This window comes from Haliotis rufescens, unplaced genomic scaffold (genome assembly GCF_023055435.1).
Source record: "Haliotis rufescens isolate VD_foot unplaced genomic scaffold, xgHalRufe1.0.p SCAF_12, whole genome shotgun sequence".
Classification (NCBI taxonomy): Eukaryota; Metazoa; Mollusca; class Gastropoda; order Lepetellida; family Haliotidae; genus Haliotis; species Haliotis rufescens.
The window spans coordinates 7,734,277-7,756,496 of record NW_025963802.1 but is presented as its reverse complement, the minus strand read 5'-3'; the positions used below and the strand labels follow the sequence as shown (position 1 = coordinate 7,756,496).

Here is a 22,220-nt window from a genome sequence, read left to right as displayed (position 1 = left end):
ATTGTCTCGTTCAGACTCGATTATGTACAGACCGTCGTCATATAGCTGACCTATTGCTTAGTGTGGCGTTAAATAACAAATAAACACATACACAAACAACCAAACACTTCACTCATCAATATACAAACTAAGATCATCTACAGAACTCTCGACTCTTTTGGATAAGATATCAACCCAATAGTATGTAACATTAATCCATGTTAAGATTAATCGTCTTGCTTAGACTTAAAGCAACACCATCTTAAACTATTTCTTTCACATGAATTTATGTTTAATACTTCAGGAATTTTTATTTTGGACAATATAATGAAAATACGATTTAATTTGTATTTACTTTTCATATTTAAAGTATTTAATAATTTCAAAATCAGCATTCGGTGCCATCATTGATGTAATAATCTCATTCGTCTGCCTGAAAAGATTTGCAGCAGAAGTTGAAACTCCGTTTCCATAACAACGGTGCCATTGCTGGTGTGAATACTATCGTCAGAATGGATGGATGTTGTTGCAGGTGGGTGGACACGAAGTTCGGACACAATTCTACCTCACCACAGAAGGGGCCCCTCCCTGCCTGGGGTGCACACGGTGGGAAGGGGAATGGAACACACCACAACCCCGGGAGTAAACCAGGAATCCCGTCCCATGGGGCACGACCTGGGCAGGGTAGACCGCCCGGGCGCTCTCCCAGTGGACACCCGGGAACCCAACACGTACCCCCAGGACACTGGACCAATCATGGTAATTCTCACGGTCATGGCCAAGGAAATGGCCACAGGGGACATAATCGTGCAGGCTTGTCTGGTGGGCATGGCAACTCAGGCGGACACGGTCATGGACGTCACAGCATTACTTCAGACTACGGTTCTCAGGAATCAATTGAATCCTTTCAGTTAGATCGCAACACAGGACCTCCTCCGGACGCTGTCCAAGGCGAGGTGTCTATGACAGCCCCAAGACGACTGAGCAGGAACCGATGAAGAAGGGAGTCAGTCTCTGATGTAGGGTGCCACGAGTGATTGTAATATTTATACATATTCCCGCGACAAAGTAAAGGAAGCGAAACCTCAAGACACACAAGTCTTGCTTCAAATTTAAATAGGGTCACCAATATGTATGTGTTACCTGTCCGTGACATTTATGTTGCCTGCATTGTAGAAATGACTGTTTTCAGTGTGATCTGTTTATTATTAGTCTCTTGCCGATATCGTAAGGATCATGTTACATGTTGAATCGCGAGGTTAGCATCTTGCCCCATAAGTATCAAGAGGATATACAATGTATCGTGGCACCCTGAGACTGTCGACCATTGGCGCCACGGATTGACAGATTACTGAGTGAACTTTTGTTATAATCAATCATTCTGGTTAAAATATATGGATCAAGAGATGTAGCCAACATTTATTAAGTACGACAAAGCTAACATAATATAATTATTACACACATCTCTGTAGACAATCGAATCGGAGTGAAAGATCTGGTTATAATGAGATTAGAGCAAACGTTGACGGCAATAATTCTCAATGTCCAGAACAACGACGAAGATACTTAGGGAACGGGATGCAGACGATTGTTTAAGCTGGAGTGGACATTTCGTCTTAAAAATCCTTTCCAAGTTATAAGAAAACGTATTTCGGTCTTCCTTTCACAGGGGACTGGTCCAGTGTAAAAGGTTTACTTACGTGTGTCTGTCTCTGTCACGTGATTCAGTCCATGCATGGCAAAAGCAGTTTGGATGTATACGCACTCACTATGAAACCACATACTGGAATTTTGGAAATAATTTTCGACGAACTGACAGAAAGCAAAGAAATTGGTATGTGGTATAGCTAGTCCTGAAGGCATGCAAAATTACAAAATATTGTGTGATTTTGAATCCTCATTCACGTTTATATATCTGGACATAAACTTCCAGTCACTTGTTACTTATCAGGAGTCAAAATTTACTATGCTTTTTCAAACTGCTGTTTTCAGATCTGTCGGCATCATGGTTATTGAAATTGGCCTCATATTCATAGCGAATGAGGCAAAGCACCAACAGTTTGGTCTACCATTTCTGACATTGATAGACTTTGGAAATCCTCATAGTTACATGAAGATACATGAATTGTTTTTGAAAGATATGCTTGAACACTGTATATACAATCCAACGACCACAGCAGTCAATCTCATTGATTGTTTGCTTGTTTGTGTAGCGTGCTTTGTAATTATTGTGATGTATCAATGTAACAAATCATTATGTTAGCTTTTGACAATTCCAGTTTGTGACGAAATGGAGCCTAGGCTCATTGATATTTATGTCTATAATCTCATAAAGCTGTTCATGCACTTTTGATTAGAAATTTGTTCTTATTCAAATATTACTGTCTCTGGCAATGGGTGAGTTGGGTTTAATGCCACCGTGAACAATATTTCAGTTATATCAGTGCGTAGCTTGATTTGAGAGGAAAGCATGAAGTCTTGGGCATTTTCCACTTTGGTTTGTTTGTTTGTTGTTCAACGCCGTACTCAGCAATATTCCAGCTATATGGCGGCGGTCTGTAAATAATCGAGTCTGGACCAGACCAGAATCGCGGCGCCTTAGAAGACTGGGCCACCCGTGCCCCCTTATGATGTAAGAGAATTAGGGACAAGAAGGGCCAGCACGGTTGGACAATGATTTATTTCTGTCTGCTGAAACACAGGATGATTGTATAGTACGTATTATGACAATGAAGGTCCATGTACACATGTGTATATACAAACATCACACAACAAGGGTCCACACTAGACAGGTAGTAGCAGTATATAACAACTGTCTTTCAACAAACTGACATAACACTACCACTACACAACTAATTCTTCTTCATTTAAACAAAGTCAAATTGATTATACTCCCCGAAGTTTCCTGCACATAATTGGAACCTTGACACAAGCTCAAAGATGATCCCATTTACTCCAGATATTAATTTACTTATCCCACAAAAGAAGAAATCAAAAGAATTGTCTCATTTTATTGTATGTCTTCCCAATTCCTTTTTGAAATTGACATACTGTCACTCAAGTTAAAGGAGTGAGTGAGTGAGTATGGTATTACGCTGTTTTTAGCAATATTCCAGCAATATCATGGCGGGGGACACCAGAAATGGGCTTCACACATTGTACCAATGTCGGGAATCGAACCCGGGTCTTCGGCGTGACGACTGAACACTTTAACCACAAGCCTACCCGACCGCCCCCAAGTTAAAGGAAGGCGGGGGACACCAGAAATGGGCTTCACACATTGTACCAATGTCGGGAATCGAACCCGGGTCTTCGGCGTGACGACTGAACACTTTAACCACAAGCCTACCCGACCGCCCCCAAGTTAAAGGAAGCCGAGGACCTCTGTAGAAAAACTAAACCTCGCTACCAATGAACTAAACCATAATACAGATCTGGTTGAGTATCTCCCCTATTCCAGTAAGACCAATGTTATTCTTATTACATTACTTTTTTCTATTAAAAACGACCCAGATATCTTTTGCAGAGTCTAAACAACTAATGTCAAATCACCTTTTTCACTGTCCAGAAGCACTACCGTATTCGACGTAATAAGGGCTCACGGCGATACTTGCTAATATGTTGCTTAGTGAACAATCCCAATTAGCACCTCTTCTGATTGATCAATGTACACAAGACTTATTTACGCACTCGTGTGTTATATGCACCCTTAATTATGAGCAATTAAATTCTGGAAAAATATATCTGTAGTATATAAACAGTTCAGGCTGTCAGCATAAACCACGAAATTTACGATTTTTCACCAAAATAGTATTCTAATAAGAGCCCCCTATTTCTAATTTTGAGAGCACCCTGGGCGCTTATTGCGGCGAATACGGTATTACAAATGTGTGAAACGTTGGAGGAAAACATTCTCACAAGGGTCCACACTTAAAAAAAGAACCAAATGTAAACATTAGAGTATGAATCGTTGTATACAAACGATTTAAGCAAACTTCACAATCTTAACAAAGGTCCATACAGAAACATGGTCAAAACAAATCTCTGAATAGAACTTGAAGTCATGCACTTGAAGTATCACTAAACACTAAATAACTGACCTAAAACTCATCACGGAACAGCTAGTGATATTTGAGCCTCTTACAGATTGTGGTAGATGACTACCAGACACCCGGTGTTGTCACTGATTTTCAGTGATCCATTCATTTTTTATCAATATTTTGACTTTTGTGCCGAAAGGAATCTGTTTCAAAAGATAATCGAGACTGGATATTCTGGCCTTGAAATTTTGAATCATTTATTATCTGACATAACCATTCTATCTCACATGATTCACACGACCTAACACACTTGATATCCTCTGAGATTGGGTTCTATTAATGCAACAGCACTGTAGCTCACCTTGGCTTATAAGATACACATATTTCATCAGCTTTCTGCATCAACACAAACAGTCATGTAGATCACTAATCTATTGTGAAATATAGGGTTCAAAGTCAAAGTGTTATGAAGGTTTCACATTTAGCTCAGTACCTTCTGAAATGAATGAAAAATCATCTACTAACAACCAAACTGAATTCAGGATCAAAATATCTTGATTACATTTGAAACTACTTAGTCACTGTCAGTCACACACAACTTCCACTTCCTTGTGGGTTCTAAGAAGATGCATCAAGTTCTGAAAACTATTTTTCCCCAAATTTAAATAAACATTACCTTGTCATTGGACTGTCAAGAATAAGGTCCAGTTTCCAGGAAAAGACATTATTATTGAGGACAACGAACAAATAGGCTATGCCAGAAGCTGACAAGAAATTTAGTCCAAGTGAAGAAGATGCACCAACAAAGACCATGAGAGGCAAAAATAATGAGTTATGGAGTACATGGAAATCAAAAGGTTGTCATAGAAACAGCCATAAATTATTTTGAATTATTATTCCTTACAGTGTACTCCTACCGTCTAGTGTTATACACAAAGAAGCATGGTATGCAATGCCATGAACATGCAATGAGTGGGTGAGTGAGAAGGGTTTACACTGCTTTGAGCAGTTTTTCATTCATATCAGTGTGTCAGCTCGATGTGAGAGAAAAGCTTGAAGTGAGAAGGTCTTAGATGTTTACCAGTAAGATGAAACCCACGAGCAAAATAATGGGGCTGACAAACCTAGAAACATCAGGCCATTTCTGGGATTCGAACCTATGATCATCTGTTTCTGTTACACCTAAGTGATGCAACCCTGCAAAGCGATTTAAGACAGAGAGGACTGGAACTTCCATTCCTCATCAAATTACAGAAGCTAAAAGGAGGTTTGCTACCTGACTTGCATCCATTTTCCCATGTAGGTATACACATTGTAATTAGTGTCTTGTGTGCAACTGAGACAATGTCTCTATGGAATGAGGGTAACCAATACCATTAAGATCAGTTCAATAGCAAGAAATCACTGTGGTTTGAACAACTTGAATCAAACTGACTAGGACTGCCAATTTGTCTAAGATGAGCCCCCCATTAAACACTCTCCAGTGCTCACTACACAAAATGTCAGTGCAGGCGACTTTAACTGTACCTAAGTTTAAAACATGTGATGTTACTTCAAAACTTGAATGTGTAGTGACTCAACAGTTACAATGAGGTAATATAGACTTGGGTGAAAAGCAGATCATATAACAACATTAAACAAGAAATCACTGAGCAATGAGCTAAGGAATCACAGCCAAATGTTTTTTAACCTGGAACATCTGAAATAGTAACAATGACTTTAGAATAAGAAACATTGATGGCCAACATTCCAGAGATAAACAAATATAGGTGAGAACAGATGGAGAGTTAATTACAGGTGAAGACAGGTGTAAAGATAATTACAGGTGAGAGGACCACAACACAACAAACAGGTGGGATGGTCAAGCAGATTTAGGAAAGGCATTCTCATGTCATTTTCACATACTGAGGACTATGTATTCATGAATCAGTAGTTGAACTATTGTTTATCCACTGGGGGTGTTTAAAATAGCTTGATTGTAAAGTTGAGACCTTGATTACTGACTTTGAGTGAGTGAGTGAGCTTTTAGCAATATTCCAGCAATATCACGGCGGGGAAAACCAGACATGGGTTTCACACATTGTACCCATGTCAGGAATCAACCCGGGTCTTCTGCATGACGAGCGAACGCTTTAACCACTAGGCTACCCGACCGCCCCCCCTGACTTTGAAGTCTTTTGTATCTTTCTTTGTTGTTTAACGCCGCAAGTAGTAATATGATGGTGGCCCGTTGAGTCTGGACCAGACAATCCAGTGATTGATAGTATGAGTAAACAGCTAATTCTATTTGGGTACGGTGGCACGCAATCAATAAAGTCATTGAGTCTGACCTACCTATCCACATAGCTGCCTCTTATGATCAGCATAGATTGAGACCAGTTCAAACCCAGAATCTCTACATGGTCTAACTTGAAGCGGTGTGATATAGCTTCTCAACCCTGGCATTACATTACAATACTTTCCTAAATCAGCTTGACACTTCACCTTTCAAAGACGTTCACAAAACAGCTCCAAATCCCTCAACTAAATATACATTAATAAGATACATGTAACAATATATACATCAACATTGCACACACACATACATCATATCTCACATAATCACACTAATAATGGCACTATTCCAGTTCAGTCAGGAATGCTTGAAGAAGAGAATACATTATGGAGTCGAGTTTTCATACATACAGATTCATACTGTGTAAGAAAATATACACAAAACAATAGTTTCCTGCATGCTGACATAGACATATTCACACCCATAACCCATTACACAAGCTTAGATCTGTGATTGTAAAATATGATTTAAGAGAGTTAGCATTGTGCATGACTAACATCACCACTGGTTGTGCTTCATGTTTGATTGATGAGGTTAGGATTTGTGCTGTAAAAATATGATTTAAGGATCACATTTTACGGGTTAGAACGAAACTCAAAGCCTTACTAGCCGGGGGTAAAGATAAATCCCCTTATAATGTTAAAACAATTGGGAAAATTTGCACTAGCCCGCAGTTATTTGTAGTAGCCCCAGGCTAGCACGCTAGTGTTAAGTTCTAACCCTGCATTTTTAGCACTGAATGGTATTCACAACATAAAATATGTGGTTAATCGGTCATTCTTCTATAAGGAAAGACTACAGATGATTGCAATATATGATTTAAGTGCACGGGAAAGCAATTATTTTATTACATGCTGCTCAAGCAATGAGTTGCCCCAAATATTCCAGCTATGACATTGTGAATGTAATTAATGTTGAAAATGTTTTAACTGCACATGCAAAATGTTATGATTTCCATAAGACACAGTTATTATAATTTTGTCCGATATAAACATAATTCACATTTGAAGATTATGTTTGAAAGCTTGCGATTTTTTTCACATAAATTCAAAGAGACATGAATTGAAATTCTTTGATAACAAGCCAAATACTTCACAAAACAGACACTCCCAATTCCATCATTAGCAAATTATTTATGTTGAGCATAGGAGCAATGCACATAATATAAAGGCTTCATATTTCAGTTTATCATGTAGAATTAAAAAAAAGTAATCCATTTTCTTTTAACATCTACAAGCTTACTAACACAGACACGTATTGACATGCATGTATTAGTAAAACAAAGCTGCAATACATTGTATTTCAATCAGTGAACCCTGCATACAACAGTCAGATTTACAAATATATTGGCTATCACAAACCACATCAAAATCCAACACTGATTTTATCTTGATGTTGATAATGAATTTCAGAAATATACTGATAACAATTCTTTGAACGTTGCATCTAGTATATTACTAACTAGGAATGTAAGTGCAGATGTCGCCATAAACAAATCATAGAACCATGATCATTTTCATATCTTATTTGAGGTCACATGATCTTACTGATAGTGCTTACAACATGCCATCACACGTGAGTGAGTGAGTGAGTGAGTTGGATTTAACGCCGCTTTTAACAGTATTACAGTTATATCGTGGAGTGTCAGCTTAATGTGGGAGGAAAGCCCGAAGTGATGCAGGTCTCAGACGTTTACCACTTCGGTGAAACCCACGAGCACGGGTATGGTGCTGACAAACCTAGAAACATAATCGGGATTTGAACCCATAATCATAGGTTTCTGGCGCATCCGAAGGGACGCAATTCTGTACAGCAAATTGCGGCGCCTTAGACAACTGGGCCACCCGTGCCCCCCATCACACATGAGCAGCGAACATCAATAATTCAAAGCTATTTACTCCTTGCACATACAGTGTCAGCGTGTTAACTAAGCACAAATACTGAATAAATAACCATATATTTACACACAAGTCTTCAAAATCTTTGTAGATATTTGGTAGGAAATATTTGATAAATGCCATCCTCGATTATCCAGGGTATTATATTTTCATTTTATTGTGATAATTGGCCTGGACCATTTGCCATCAAGGTTTCCTTTCGCAAGTTTTGTTTGTTTGTTTGTTCTTTAAAGCCCACACACAGCAATAATTCAGCTTTAAGAGGTGAGGTGAAATTGAGTTTAACATCTCGTCCAAGATTATTGCACTTATACAGAGACGTGAATGCATGCATGCGTGTGTGTGTGTGTGTGTGGCTGCTTGTAGTAGTCGGACTAATGCCGATTTATAGTATTAGCACACTGAGATACCATGCCACAGTTTAACATGAATACCCCACTCAGATACAGTATACTGACTCCAAGCCGACCAGTCCTTGTTTTAGCCCCTTAATGCTGAGCACCAGACAGGGTAACAACAAGTACCATCTTTTAACGTCTTTTGGTATGACGCGACCGGGGATCGAACCCCAGACCTTCCGCTCTCCAGGCGGACGCTCCTCCTCAGCTTTAAGACAATGTGCTGTAAATAATTAAGTCTGGACCAGACAATCCAGTGATTGATATCATGAGCATGATCCACGCAAATTTGGATACAATGACATGCATGAATCTAGTCAGCGAGCCTGATCACCTGATCATGTTTCCATCTCCAACTTGGCATCACAGCCATCTGATTGGGTGGCTATTGTTAGCAGTGTGTATTTCAGTAATGAATGGTCCTGGGTATTAATCCTAATATGATGGAGATATAATACCCTAGATAGTGGAAGATGGACAAAAGCAGCAAAGAGGTTAATGTGATGCCCAGTAAGTTTTTACACTGATACAATCCTTTAATCTGGAATAATGCAATCATGTTTAGAACAATACCTCATTAAAACATCATACAAATGGATATCGTGTGACAACTTTTACATAAAACAGAAATATGACTGAAAACAATTATGGTTACACATTGTCTGGGGGAGATTACGAGTCTGTGATGTGATGAAATTCTTGTGATGTGATTGGCAATAGCTGATTGTTAAAAATTTATTTACTCAAAGATGATCTGATTAATATTTATGAACATGGAGCAAGCAACATAATTTCCTGAAAACAATCTCCAAAACAATTTGATAAAGCAACAATTGTGACAGCTTTCTCCTGTAGTGCTATGATTATTGGAACTTTCCTACCAAGCCATAGATTACTCTGTCAAATGGGGCCCCGTTGTGTTATATTAAACACTGCACTCAGTAATATTCCAGCTATACAACAGCAGCCAGTAAATAATCAAGTTGGACCAGAAAATCCAGTGATTGACATAATGAGCAACAATCCATGCCATTGGGGTAAGTTGACATGTCATCAACCAAGTCACTGAGCCTGACCACCCTTTCCAGCATAGGATGCTAGGACCAATTCTAACCAGGAATCATCACGGCTTAGGATGCTTTTGACGAAAGTAGTTGTTCATAGCCATTCATGAAGTAATGGTCACGCAATACTCCCACCACCCTACATACACACGTCATCTGCAGTGGTGCAGGGATTATGCATGACTCACACACAGTGACGCTGAAACAAATACCATGCTCCGGTATCGATGAAGATAGTAACAAGATGGAGAAAATACCAATAGTGGGCCTGAGAATGATTTCCAACAAGGATACGAAAATAGATAATTTGCCAAATTTTGTCAGTTTTTCATGACCCTCAGAAAGCTTGCCCAGTCGCAAGGAAATGTTATCACAAATATTATCAATAACCTCATAATGAAATGACTGTTTGTATATATTAGTAACCCTGTTTACCCTGTACATTCAGGATCCATCAATCCCCTGAACCTGTCCGTGTGATGGTAAATCTACCTGATTGGCCCCAGTCCCCATGCCAATAATGGCAGGACCTTTCAAGGTTATTCTGAGATTGCCGCAGCATACATGTTTTGTCATTGCATTAAAGAGATAAATACCCTGAATATGATACAGGAATTGTTCCAACACTGCGAAGTTTCAGTAAATGTTGCAATACATACCCAAAGGGAAACTTTGTAAAATTACATCACATTTCATCATGAAATCAGATTACCTAGGCTGCTTCCTTCACAACACAGTTCATAGTCAGACTAGCCAATCACAACACTCCAACTATCACCACCAACTGGCCCATCTGCAACTCACAGCGGTAGAAAACTAACATTTTTAGTCAATTAGTGAGTGAGTGAGTGAATATGGTTTTACACAACACCATCCTAAAAGAGCCCTCTGATTGGATGAGACATGGGTACAATGTGTATATGACCCTGACATTACAATGCAACAAACATGTACAATTACAGCTTATAACACATTGTTTCCAAGCTAAGACAGTGATGAACATTTATGTTTCAGCAAAATCAATAACAAGCCTTGAAATGAAGCTACAGTACTTTAACAATGGAAGTGTTTAATTTGCATGAAGACGCCCCCTTTAGCTTGTTTTGAACTCTAACCTCTGCATCTTCAGCATTACAAGGTTACATACTAAATCTTTCTTTCTTCATGTTTCAGTTTCAGGAAGAGTGATGTTCGCTATTGCTCCATCAGCAATATTTCAGCTACAGAAGAGATAATTATTATGCACTTTCCAAACTGCTATAGAAGTCACAGCACTCCCTGGAATCATATTGAAATATCACTTCTGTACATCCACCTTTGTAACATTAACACATGGATCAAAACTCTCAAGCTTGCACACATCTCCATAAAAATACATCAACATGTACATTTACACTCAGTTCTCATACACCTTGAGATACCTGTTCTTGTTCTCTGAGATCAATTTGAGAAAAAAGTTATTCCCCACATCAGCATCTAAAAGTGACATCAACACTGACTTCACTCTCTGTAACAGAGACTCCTTCTGCATAGACCAGTTAATATAGAAGATAGTTAAAGTCTTCCTCTGCAGAAGGCGTGAATAGCTCTGAGAAGTCATCCAACCTGTCATTGTCAGTGTTATTACATACCAGGGATTTATCTATACCTGCTCAGCGGCCGATATTTGGCAGCAAGTCTGCAGTAAATGAGCGTAATAATTCCCAATTTGAATTCCTTAGAATTGATGAAATTTAGAACAGTCGAAAATTTTGGGCTCAAAAAAAAAAGTCTTGGTTCTCAGGCACCGCATCATAAAGTCTGCTGCACATTTCGTTTTTATTTCCATTTTAAAAAAAACAAACTATAAAAGTCCTTATACTTAAAACAATGTGATTCAATATAGCATGTAGTTACTTCCCTTTACATGTGCACTGCTTTACTGCGCATCTCGTGTTATGGTCATGGCAGCAATAGGAGTTTGTATGCTTGTTTATGTAGGGAGGCGCTTTCTAAGGTTGATGGTACACAACAGTTTATTGGTTACATACTACATATAGTTTGAACAAGACGGAAAAAAAACACCGCCCGCCCGCCCGCACTATATTTTCAAAAGTCATCGCCCGAGAACCATTTCTTTTATTTTTATAAGCCTTGAATATATCACAAATTTTTCCAATTTTCTAACAAGGGCACTTACTTTGGAATCCTAGATAAACTTCTGTATATATACCACCTTCCTCCATCACCATACATTTGGCCACTATGAAATATATCAAGCCACGGCCCAGTTTCATCAAGAGGAAAACATTCAAGTGCTGAACCTAATGAATGCTCAGATTACCTGGACAATATTTGTTCTGCAACGTGTGACCTAACCTTGCAGTCAGTTACTCAACACATGGCTTCTGTACCTGAGTGAGTATGGTTTTACGCCGCTTTAAGCAATATTCCAGAAATGGAACACTAGAAATGGGCTTACGCATCGTACCCATGTGGGGAATCGAACCCGGGTGTGACGAGTGAACGTTTCAACCACAAGGCTACCCGTCCGTCCCTGCTTCTATAACAGGAAGTGGTTTGTTCACACAAAGTTCCTGCACTGAGTAGGGTCATTTGACTTGCGTGTGTTCCACACTGCTTCATTTCATTACCCAACTTAAAACGATGCACGTCACAGCTGAAACACTGTGCCAGCTGTATGTATTCACGGGGGCCAGGGACAAAGTGATGCGTGAAGTTATGACAATGACACTGAGAGAATTTTTTCAACAAACAACATTATGTTGATATTTACATGGACTTTGATTGTTTGTCAAGTGTTATAATAGTACTGTCATGTTCCATTACTGACTTCAAGCTGTTTTAGTGAAAATCATAGTAATATGATATGCAACAACAGCAATCTCATGCCTACAGTTAAAACACATCAAATATAACATCAAATATAAGACAAGTTATTGGTCATGATGAGTGCAAAATACTCTGGTATCCAGACCAAAACAGACTGCCTGGCTAGCATGCTGTATCTAGTAATGAAGGAGTCCCAATACTGACTATATGTGGGACGTCCTTGCCATGAACCAGCCTTGATATCACACTAGTCAATAAACCACTGCATCATTCCGTCTAGTACCATGGCATCTGGGAAATCCTAGCCAAGAGTGTTTTGAATCTCATTAATCAATAAAACACTACCACCATTTCTTTTCAAGTTACATTTTGTTATTTCTTATATTCAGGGCTGCTTTTGACACATTACCTCAATCAACCATCTGTACCATGGCATCTGGGAAGTCCTAGTCAAGAGTCTTGAATCTTATTAATCAATAAAACACTGCCACCATTCCTTTCTAAGTTACATTCCGTTTATTTCTTACATTCAGAGCTCCATCAACTAACTCTCACATGGCATATGATATTCATTCCCATGATTACAGAGGTTGAGGGGGCCTAGACTTGTCACACATGCATATGGTACTATCTGACCTCACTAACTCTGTGCCCATTTTCGGGCTACCCTCACAACAGTCTTGTCCGTTCCCGTTATGTTGAAATAACAGTGTAACTTGTTGTAAAACTTGTATACATAATATCAATATTTTACCCTCCAAACAACTGTTCATTTTTTGCCATGACATTCTTTAAACTTGATACTAACCCTCCCCCTCATGTCTCTGGTCCGTGATTCTAGTCACCCTGCCATGCACAATAACTAGGCCACCAGAAACACTAGTTTGATATCACATTAAGCTTTGTTCCACTACAAAAATATAAATAAATGGCTACAAAGACAACACAAATGCTACAGCATGAATATGCATTAACGTTTGGCAAGGAGTCATTGATAACTTGACACTAAATGCTTGAAACAATGTGAGGGGCTATGTGAGGCAGTTGACAAGATCGTGGTACCATGGGTTGGCTGTGCCACGGCCTGGGGGTGTTACGCGGGGCAGTTGACAAGATCCTGGAACTGTGAGTCGGGCTGTGCCACGGCCTGGGGGTGTTACGCGGGGCAGTTGACAAGATCCTGGAACTGTGAGTCGGGCTGTGCCACAGTCTGGGGGTGCTATGTGAGGCAGTTGACAAGATCCTGGAACTGTGAATCAGCTGTGCCACGGCCTGGGGGTGTTACGCGGGGCAGTGGAGGATCCTAGTACCTTGAGTCGGGCTGTGCCATGGCCTTGGGGTGCTATATGAGGCAGTTGACAAGATCCTGGAACTGTGAGTCAGGCTGTGCCACGGCCTGGGGGTGTTACGCAGGGCAGTTGACAAGATCCTGGTACCACAAGTTGGGCTGTGGCATGGCCTCAAGGTACTATGTGAGGCAGTTGACAAGATCCTGGTAAGGGGAGTCGGGCTGTGCCACAGCCTGGAATGTCGACACGAACACGTGGAGATCCTCGGTCAGCTGACTTTTAAAGTCCAGGGCTGAAAGACAGAACAACTTCCTGTCTATCGTCTCCATCTTACCCATCCGACCAATCACATGTGGAAATCTGAGGATAAAGGTCAAGGAAACAGAATCCACACATAAGCTGGAATAAATCAAATACAGCTGCAGTCATCCATCAGCCATAGGTTTAGTCAGCAAACTTACAGGATATAAGACTTGTGTATAATGATTCTATACAATTACTTCAAACTTTCTGTTGTTAAGGATACAATGCTTTGAGCCACTGATTGGTGGAGGCACTTATGAAGAAACAGGTGAGACTCCACATTGCCATGGCAACAGGTGATCGCTGAGTGAAGTTGGAGAGCGACAACATCACCCAGTCCCTCACCAGACTCTGCTGGTTCTGCTGATGCAAGTTGTTGAATACCTACAATAAATCAAATTTATCAAAACCTAATTCAAGAGTTGTTTCTAAATACAATCAATACAGGACTTATATTCGCAAACATGACATCAATAAATTGTCATTGTTAACAAACAGCACTCTCAGAATAGGCAGCGTTGGAAATGGGCACTAGTCCCGAAGTCCTTGCCAAACTGCCCAATAATTAAGGGATCATAAGGAATAGTAGAAATCTGCTGTTTGTAAGGGTTTTTCTATATGTTATCATTATAAGGACTAGTGGGATAAAAATGTTAGTTTCTACCGCTGATAGGTAACGTAGAAAAATAGCCATTTTCTGCACCATTAGCAGAAAGATAAAGAGGCAAGGCCAGTTACCTGAAAGACGACTTTGGCAATGAGCTGTGGGTAGGGTTGTTGGCTGGAGAGGAACTCCCCGATCACTTTGTTCATGATGTCTTGTGGTGGGAAGAAGTCCGCTAGGAATGCTGGGAGGAGACGCGTAATCACCCGGGCCTCGTATGGGTAGCCTTTCTTTATTCTGTAAAAAGTTACAAAAACAACATACTACAAATTTATTGGAATAGGGCAAAAAAAACGTTCCTTGGTATGAAGTAATAAATACCCACTCCGCTAATAATTACCCACTCCGTAGCCAGGATGAAGGGTAGGTGTTATTACTTACGTCAACACAGATTCCTGGTGTATCTCACCTGTCAAAGAGCACTGTAACCCTCTCCATGGCCAGGATGAAGGATAGGGGTAATTACTTATATTAACACACGTCCTAGGCATATCTCACCTGTCAAAGAGTACTGTAACCCTCTCCATGGCCAGGATGAAGGGTAGGTGTGATTACTTATGTCAACACAGATTCCTGGTGTATCTCACCTGTCAAAGAGCACTGTGACCTCTCCATGGCCAGGATGACGGGTAGGTGTTATTACTTATTTCAACACAGATTCCTTGAGTATTTCACCTGTCAAAGGGCACTGTGACCCTCTCCATGGCCAGGATGAAGGATGAGGTGTGATTACTTACGTCAACACAGATTCCTGGTGTATCTCACCTGTCAAAGAGCACTGTGACCCTCTCCATGGCCAGGATGAAGGGTAGGTGTTATTACTTATTTCAACACAGATTCCTGGAGTATCTCACCTGTCAAAGAGCACTGTGGCCCTCTCCATGGCCAGGATGAAGGGTCAGGTGTTATTACTTATGTCAACACAGATTCCTGGAGTATCTCACCTGTCAAAGGGCACTGTAACCCTCTCCATGGCCAGGATGAAGGATAGGGGTAATTACTTATATTAACACACGTCCTAGGCATATCTCACCTGTCAAAGAGTACTGTAACCCTCTCCATGGCCAGGATGAGAGATTCTGGGTCCTGGTACACGAAGGAGAAGCCGTTGTCTGAGAATATTGGCTCCATCTCGTCACGAGGACGGGGGCTGTACTGATCAAACTGCTTGCCTGGAACACAGAGTTTTACCTGCTCAGGGATACATACAACAGGTGTGGTTAAACATGCAAAAATACACAATAATAGCCATTTTTGTAAGACAAAGTAGACACAATTTATGCATAACAACTTTATAAAGGTTGACTTTTTGGTAGAGATTCCTATACCCTCTTGTTTGACAATTGCAGTGGTTTAGATGACCATGACACCTCCCCGTTTACATAGTTTGGGAGATACGTTGATGTCACATTAGCAACTTACTGCTTCTTAACACTCACCAGAGTACATACAGGTGAACATCAGCCCCAGTGCTGCCAGCGCCCTCTGTGGACTCGGCAGACACAGCCTGGAATACAGATGCAAGAAATGTAGAACCATATCAACTGACAACTGTATTTTTAAATGTGAAAGTGAGTGAGTATGGTTTTACTTTACACGTACTCATTGTACCTATGTGGGGAATCAAACCACACAAACCCCAGGGGTTAAAGTATTTACTGACCTGTGAAGATTCCAGGGTAGAATAGGTCTTCAGCAACCCATGCTTGCTGTAAAAGGCAACCATGCTTGTCGTAAAAGGCGACAAACGGGATTGGGTGGTCAGGCTCGCTGACTTGGTTGATGCATGTCATGGATGCAAATTGCGCGAATCGATGATAATGATAGTAATCACTGGAGTGTTTGGTCCAGACTCGATTATTTACAGACCGCCGTCATATAGCTGGAATATTGCTGAGTGCGGCGTTAAACAACAAACCAACCAACTAACTAAAGTATTTACTTATGCATATCTGCCAAAATTTGTTGTGGGGTCGGGGCCAAAGGACCCAGGTTTGATTTTCCACTTGTGATTTTGTCCCCACCATTTCAGGCTTCCCCCTATGAATACAGCCGTAACTAAATAACTCACACCTTGACCAATTAGTCAATGACTCACAGCTTTGTGTTATTTTTCTGTAAAAAGATTCAAATGTTTCCTACCTGTCCATGCTCAACTTCATAATGGTCTCCATGTCGCCCCGAGAGAGGACGTCCGTCAACAGGAGGCGTTCTGTCCCCTTCATGATCGTGAGGAACACGGCAGTCGAGACACTGTCCTCACTCCCCGACGCTGTGCTCACAGCAAGCTGTAAAGAAATCATCATTGTGAGTGAGTGAGTGAGTGAGTGAGTGAGTGAGTGAGTGAGTGAGTGAGTGAGTGTTCTGTTTTACGCTACTTTTAGCAACATTTCAGCAATATCACAAAGGGGATACCGGAAATGGGCTTCACACATTGTACCCATGTGTGCAATCGAACCTGGATCTTTGGCATGATGAGCGAAGATATTAACCACTCCCCATCATCATTGTATGGAACATATAACAAGCAATAGGTCGTCCGTTGATGGAGAAATCTTCACTGAAATAGTTGTTCACAAAGGCATCCCTCACCAGGGATTTATCTGGGATTTATCTAGGATTCTTTACCAAGGTATTTTGAGATAGCATTTAATGCAATAATATAAAACAAAGTATAAAAACCTGTTCCTATTTATAGGTCATGCCATAAGAAAATACAGGTTTCTTCTACAAAGCCATAAAATTAGGTTAGTTACATATATTAATACTTTGTAACATGAATTGGGAAATGATTGGTTCAAAATTGGGAATTAATAATGACATTTGTTGCATACTTGGGGCCTCTGAGCAGGTGTAGATAAATCCCTGTTCCCTGTAAAGGAGTTTTTTCCACCTGTTGTGGGACCAGATACAAATACACACCGTAAGCATTTTGCTTGGGAACTCTGCATCACGGAGGTCGTCGTGGTAGTTCTCCAGCACGTAAAATGCGACGGCCCACATTGTCAGTTCAAACTGTTGACTTGTGATGCAGGCACTGAAAAATGATACAAGTATTTTCCATAACCGGGACACAGTCAGTGAGTATGGTTTTATGCCGCTTTTAGCAATATTCCAGCAATATCACGGCGGGGGACACCAGAAATGGGCTTCACATAACCGGGACACAAGATGCTTGAAGCGCACAATCACAGTGAAAGAGTTAATCCTGAAAGATGACTTTTCAGACGAGATTCGAAGAGTAAAATCTCAGTTGTAAAGGGTTGGTTGGTTGGTTTGTTGTTTAACGCCGCACTCAGCAATATTCCAGCTATATGACTGCGGTCTGTAAATAATCGAGTCTGGGCCAGACAATCCAGTGATTAATATCATGAGCATCGATCCGCGCAATTGGGATCGATGAAGTTGTAAAGGGAGATTATTCCACTCTGTGGTGGTGGTGAAAGAGAAGAACTGATGGCTAAAGTTGACAATTTTGAGTCCAGAGGAATTTGATTCAGATCAGTGATCTTGTTGGAGTGTATCTGGTAATGATACCAATCAAATACCAATTAACCTGAGGCAAACCAAACCCGGAATAATGAGCATAGCCTCTTTCTATTTGTTACCAAAACCAATCAGATCAGCAATGGTATTGAAATAAACCAAAGTACCCCACTGACATGAACTTACTTGCTGACTGCCGACAGATGCTTGAGCAGGAAGTCTGTGACTAAAGGGAGAATACTCTTGGTGAGATCAGCAATGTTAGCCTCTAATAAATAAAGCATGCCATGTAACGTGGAGACTTTACTGGGGAGGTGTGTGCTCTTCAGACCCACATCAATAAGCTTCACAACTCTCTCAGCTACAGAGCTGTCCTGGATAAAGAAATAGAAACAAAAGAAAAAAGACCTTACTTTGTGTGATGTTCATTTTTGTGCTGGGATATAAATTTCTTTTTTTATTGTTTACAAAGCTGTCCACACAATGAAAAGTGGACAAAAAAAGCAATTCTGAACAGAAAAATATTTATCATCATATCATAAATTTAGTATACAATATTTTTTACTGTAACATCGACAAAACTAAAACTTTGTGAACACTGCACATAGGGCAACATATTAAGATGTAAAATACAAAAACACATGTGTAAACCATGAAATAACAAAGACTGGTCTCATCAAATAGTAGTGTAAATGAAAGGGGGGCACTGAGATCATTTCTTGATGTCTTTGTGGGAACCCCATCTACAACAGCTGAATTTGACATAAGAACACACGACTGTCTATTAAGGAAAGAGTCATCAGGACACCAACAAGACTATACTCACTGCACCGACCACAGCAACAGCTTTACAGATGCCGACATTGAGATACTGGGTGACCAGCTCATCCTCCGAGGGGTGTGTCTTGTGGACATCCAGCAGTGTGTCCAGCATCAGTTCAAACTGCTCCCGCTCCATGAACAGGTCAGACAGACACACGATCTAGAAGGGAGCATTCATTAATCCATTATTACTGGGGTCAGCCAGGCACACAATCCTGATGGTAACATTCATTGATGCATTATTACAGGGGTCAGACAGGCATATGATCTAGAAGGGAGTATTCATTGATCCATTATTACAGGGGCCTAACAGGCATACGATCAATAAGGGAGTATTCATTAATACATTATTACAGGGGCCTAACAGGCATATGATCTCGACGTGAGCATTCATTAACCCATTATTACAAGGGCCTAACAGGCATACGATCTAGAAGGGAGTATTCATTGATCCATTATTACTAGGGTCAGATAGGCATATGATGTAGATGGGTGCATTCATTAATCCATTATTACAGGGGAAAAACAGGCATATGACCTAGACAGAAGCATTCATTAACCTGTTACTACTGGGTCAGATAGGCACATGATCTAGATGGGAGCATTTTATAAATCCATTATTACAGACGTCAGACAGGTACATGATCTAGGAAGTGCATTCATTATTCTAATATCACAGGGGGCACATGTTCTTGGGGGAGCATTCATTACTTTATTATTACAGGGGTCAGAGAGGCACACAATCTAAAGGGGTGCATATCCTTTAACATGGAATTTATTTATTACTTTGACTTCATGGCAGGAAGGGTACACAGACTTTCTTCTAATAAAGCCGTTCGGGGCATTGTGGAGTGGAGTCCAGGTATGTTGTTTCAAAATATGATTGTTTTTGTTGTTGACTAATAAATACAATTTCGTTAAAAGACAAGAAGTGACATAACTTGTTTTGGCAGCCTTTATACATCAGGTGTCCTGTGATCTATTTTCAACAACTTACAAAACTACTAAATCCGAATTGCCAAATCACAAAACGCACCCCTCCTTTTCCCAAAAGCTGCACTAGTATCACGATCTACCAATGGCTCCCAAAACTCCTTCCTCTTTATTGTCAATGGAGGACAAACTAAAACCATTAAGGAAATAGCAATGATGCAATCCTGGTCTTACCGACTCCACAACGGCGTTGATGAGCATGAGAGGTGGCCTGGAGTTGGAGTCACAGGCCAGCCAGGGTGTGTAAAGCTCCAGCAGGAACTGGAGGCAGGAGTGGATGTCCAGGCCGCTCAGGGTGATGGATCTCTCCTGGGACTTGATGGGAGACAGTGGAATGTTGGCTCGCACCTGCTCCTGGAGCGGACTGTCCATGGAGTCCGTCGTGTCGGACTCGGACATGTTGGTTTCAAGTGTCCCCACCACTGACCAGATAGCTTCCAGGGAGATCTGGAGAAGGATGCGGAAGATGATGGTGAAAGCTGTCCCGGATACTGAGGGCTACTGCTGTGACATTATTGTGATAGTACAATGACAGTCAGTGCCAAAAGGATTTGAGTCTACTAGCTGGAACTTACTACTTGACATGATTTCCAGCAGATACTTATGTTAATAAATGAGTGAGTGAATATGGTTTTATGCCGCTGTTAGCAATATCACAGCTGGGGACACCTGAAATGGGCTTCACACACTGTACCCATGTAGGGAATCAAACCAGGTTTTTGGCCTGGCGAGCGAACACTTTATCCACTAGACTACCCCACCACCCCTGTTAAAATATGAAGTGCCATTGAGCAATGCAAATTGCAATGCACTGATAGAATTAACAATGAGGGCAATTGTAGAAGTCTTACAGGTTCATCTTGTTGGAGATTATTGGAACTCAACGACCATATATCAAAGTACAACATACAGCTATTCATAGTGGCCTGACGAGTGATAGAGTGAGTGTAGAGTTTTACATCTAATCAACAGATTGAGTTATCAGTTTGAGAGGTCCATACCAATTGTCAGTTACGGAATACAGTAATGGACACAGAGCTCGGCTATAGCTGCATATTGGAGTAAATTATGCAATATAACTTCTATTACCAAACATACCCTGAAAATATAGGAGCAATAATTCAAATCCCAATAGCATAACAACACTGTGCATGATTACCCAATGTTGGCTTTTCCGCTTGGTTATTTTAACAGATAATTATTAACTGATGGAATGAAGGTGTCATGCTGCATGAAATCTACTGCTGTGAATATAGTACAAAAAGTACTGTATTGCCTATTTAAGAATTTACTTAAATACTTTTTTGTACTTATCAAGTAATAAATTTAAAAACCAGTGTGCAGTCTTTGCATAAATCCGCTATGCTAGGCAGATACACAGCATGCACACTGGATTTTACGTTTATACCTCCATAAATGCAAAGACACATTAAAGTCAATTGGGATAATTAAATATGTCAACAATAAGAACTTCACACACAGCGTATTTAAACATTAACACACAAAAAACTGTAGACAACAGTACAAAATCAGTGACATCGTCTAACACAAGCCCCACCCATTCTATCAACCAATCAGGAGTCATCTGCTAGTAGGCATGGCCAAAATGTATTGTTTGATAATGGAAACAAAAACCATACTTTGTTTGTATTGTTAGCCAATGAAATGCCACACAATCATATTTTATTGACTGTAACATCGACATGACATGTGACACTTGAGGAAGCACCTGACCACATGCAAATAAAGAAGTCTCCTGAAACAGCTTGCTTTTCAGAATCTTTTTCTACTCATTGGTTAAGAAATACCCAACAGATTTGACCCAAGGGATTAAGAAATATTGAATACAAAAAAAACTATCAATGTGAGCAAATAATCAATGACACCAAATATTATCTGGAGCCCTGTAATATCAATGTACCTGTCCTTGACCAAAGTCTTCCATCCCCGTCTGACGTTCCAGATTGTCCTCAAATAGATCACAGTGTAGAGAGTCTGTCCGTCGACGGTAACCAGCATACGCATGGTGAGACTGCCGATCTGGTCTGAAGGAATATGATAATGGCCATTTGTATTGAAACTTATCCACCCTCAAAAGCATGTACATCACACTACTA

At 40.4% G+C, this 22,220-nt stretch overlaps 2 protein-coding genes across 3 annotated transcripts in view; one reads left to right on the top strand and one right to left on the bottom strand.

Annotated features, from left to right (window-relative positions):
• The window catches only part of LOC124141278 (zinc metalloproteinase-disintegrin-like EoMP06), a 46,619-nt gene extending 44,250 nt beyond the window's left edge, over positions 1–2,369 (top strand). The window contains exon 23 of the mRNA XM_046509250.2: positions 512–2,369. Coding sequence (XP_046365206.2) covers positions 512–977 — 466 coding nt within the window. The 3' untranslated portion in view covers positions 978–2,369. The remainder of the gene's footprint in view (positions 1–511) is intronic.
• Positions 2,370–8,726: 6,357 nt separating this feature from the next.
• LOC124141221 (huntingtin-like) overlaps positions 8,727–22,220 on the bottom strand; it is a 65,359-nt gene continuing 51,865 nt past the window's right edge. For both annotated transcript variants that reach the window (XM_046509159.2, XM_046509160.2), the window contains exons 43-53: positions 22,025–22,148; positions 20,278–20,550; positions 19,115–19,270; positions 18,475–18,662; positions 17,725–17,839; positions 16,945–17,090; positions 16,242–16,309; positions 15,836–15,974; positions 14,877–15,039; positions 14,362–14,522; positions 8,727–14,195 (exon numbers count right to left, since the gene is read on the bottom strand). In XM_046509159.2, the coding sequence (XP_046365115.2) occupies positions 14,015–14,195; positions 14,362–14,522; positions 14,877–15,039; positions 15,836–15,974; positions 16,242–16,309; positions 16,945–17,090; positions 17,725–17,839; positions 18,475–18,662; positions 19,115–19,270; positions 20,278–20,550; positions 22,025–22,148 (1,714 nt within the window). In that variant the 3' untranslated portion in view covers positions 8,727–14,014. The remainder of the gene's footprint in view (positions 14,196–14,361; positions 14,523–14,876; positions 15,040–15,835; positions 15,975–16,241; positions 16,310–16,944; positions 17,091–17,724; positions 17,840–18,474; positions 18,663–19,114; positions 19,271–20,277; positions 20,551–22,024; positions 22,149–22,220) is intronic.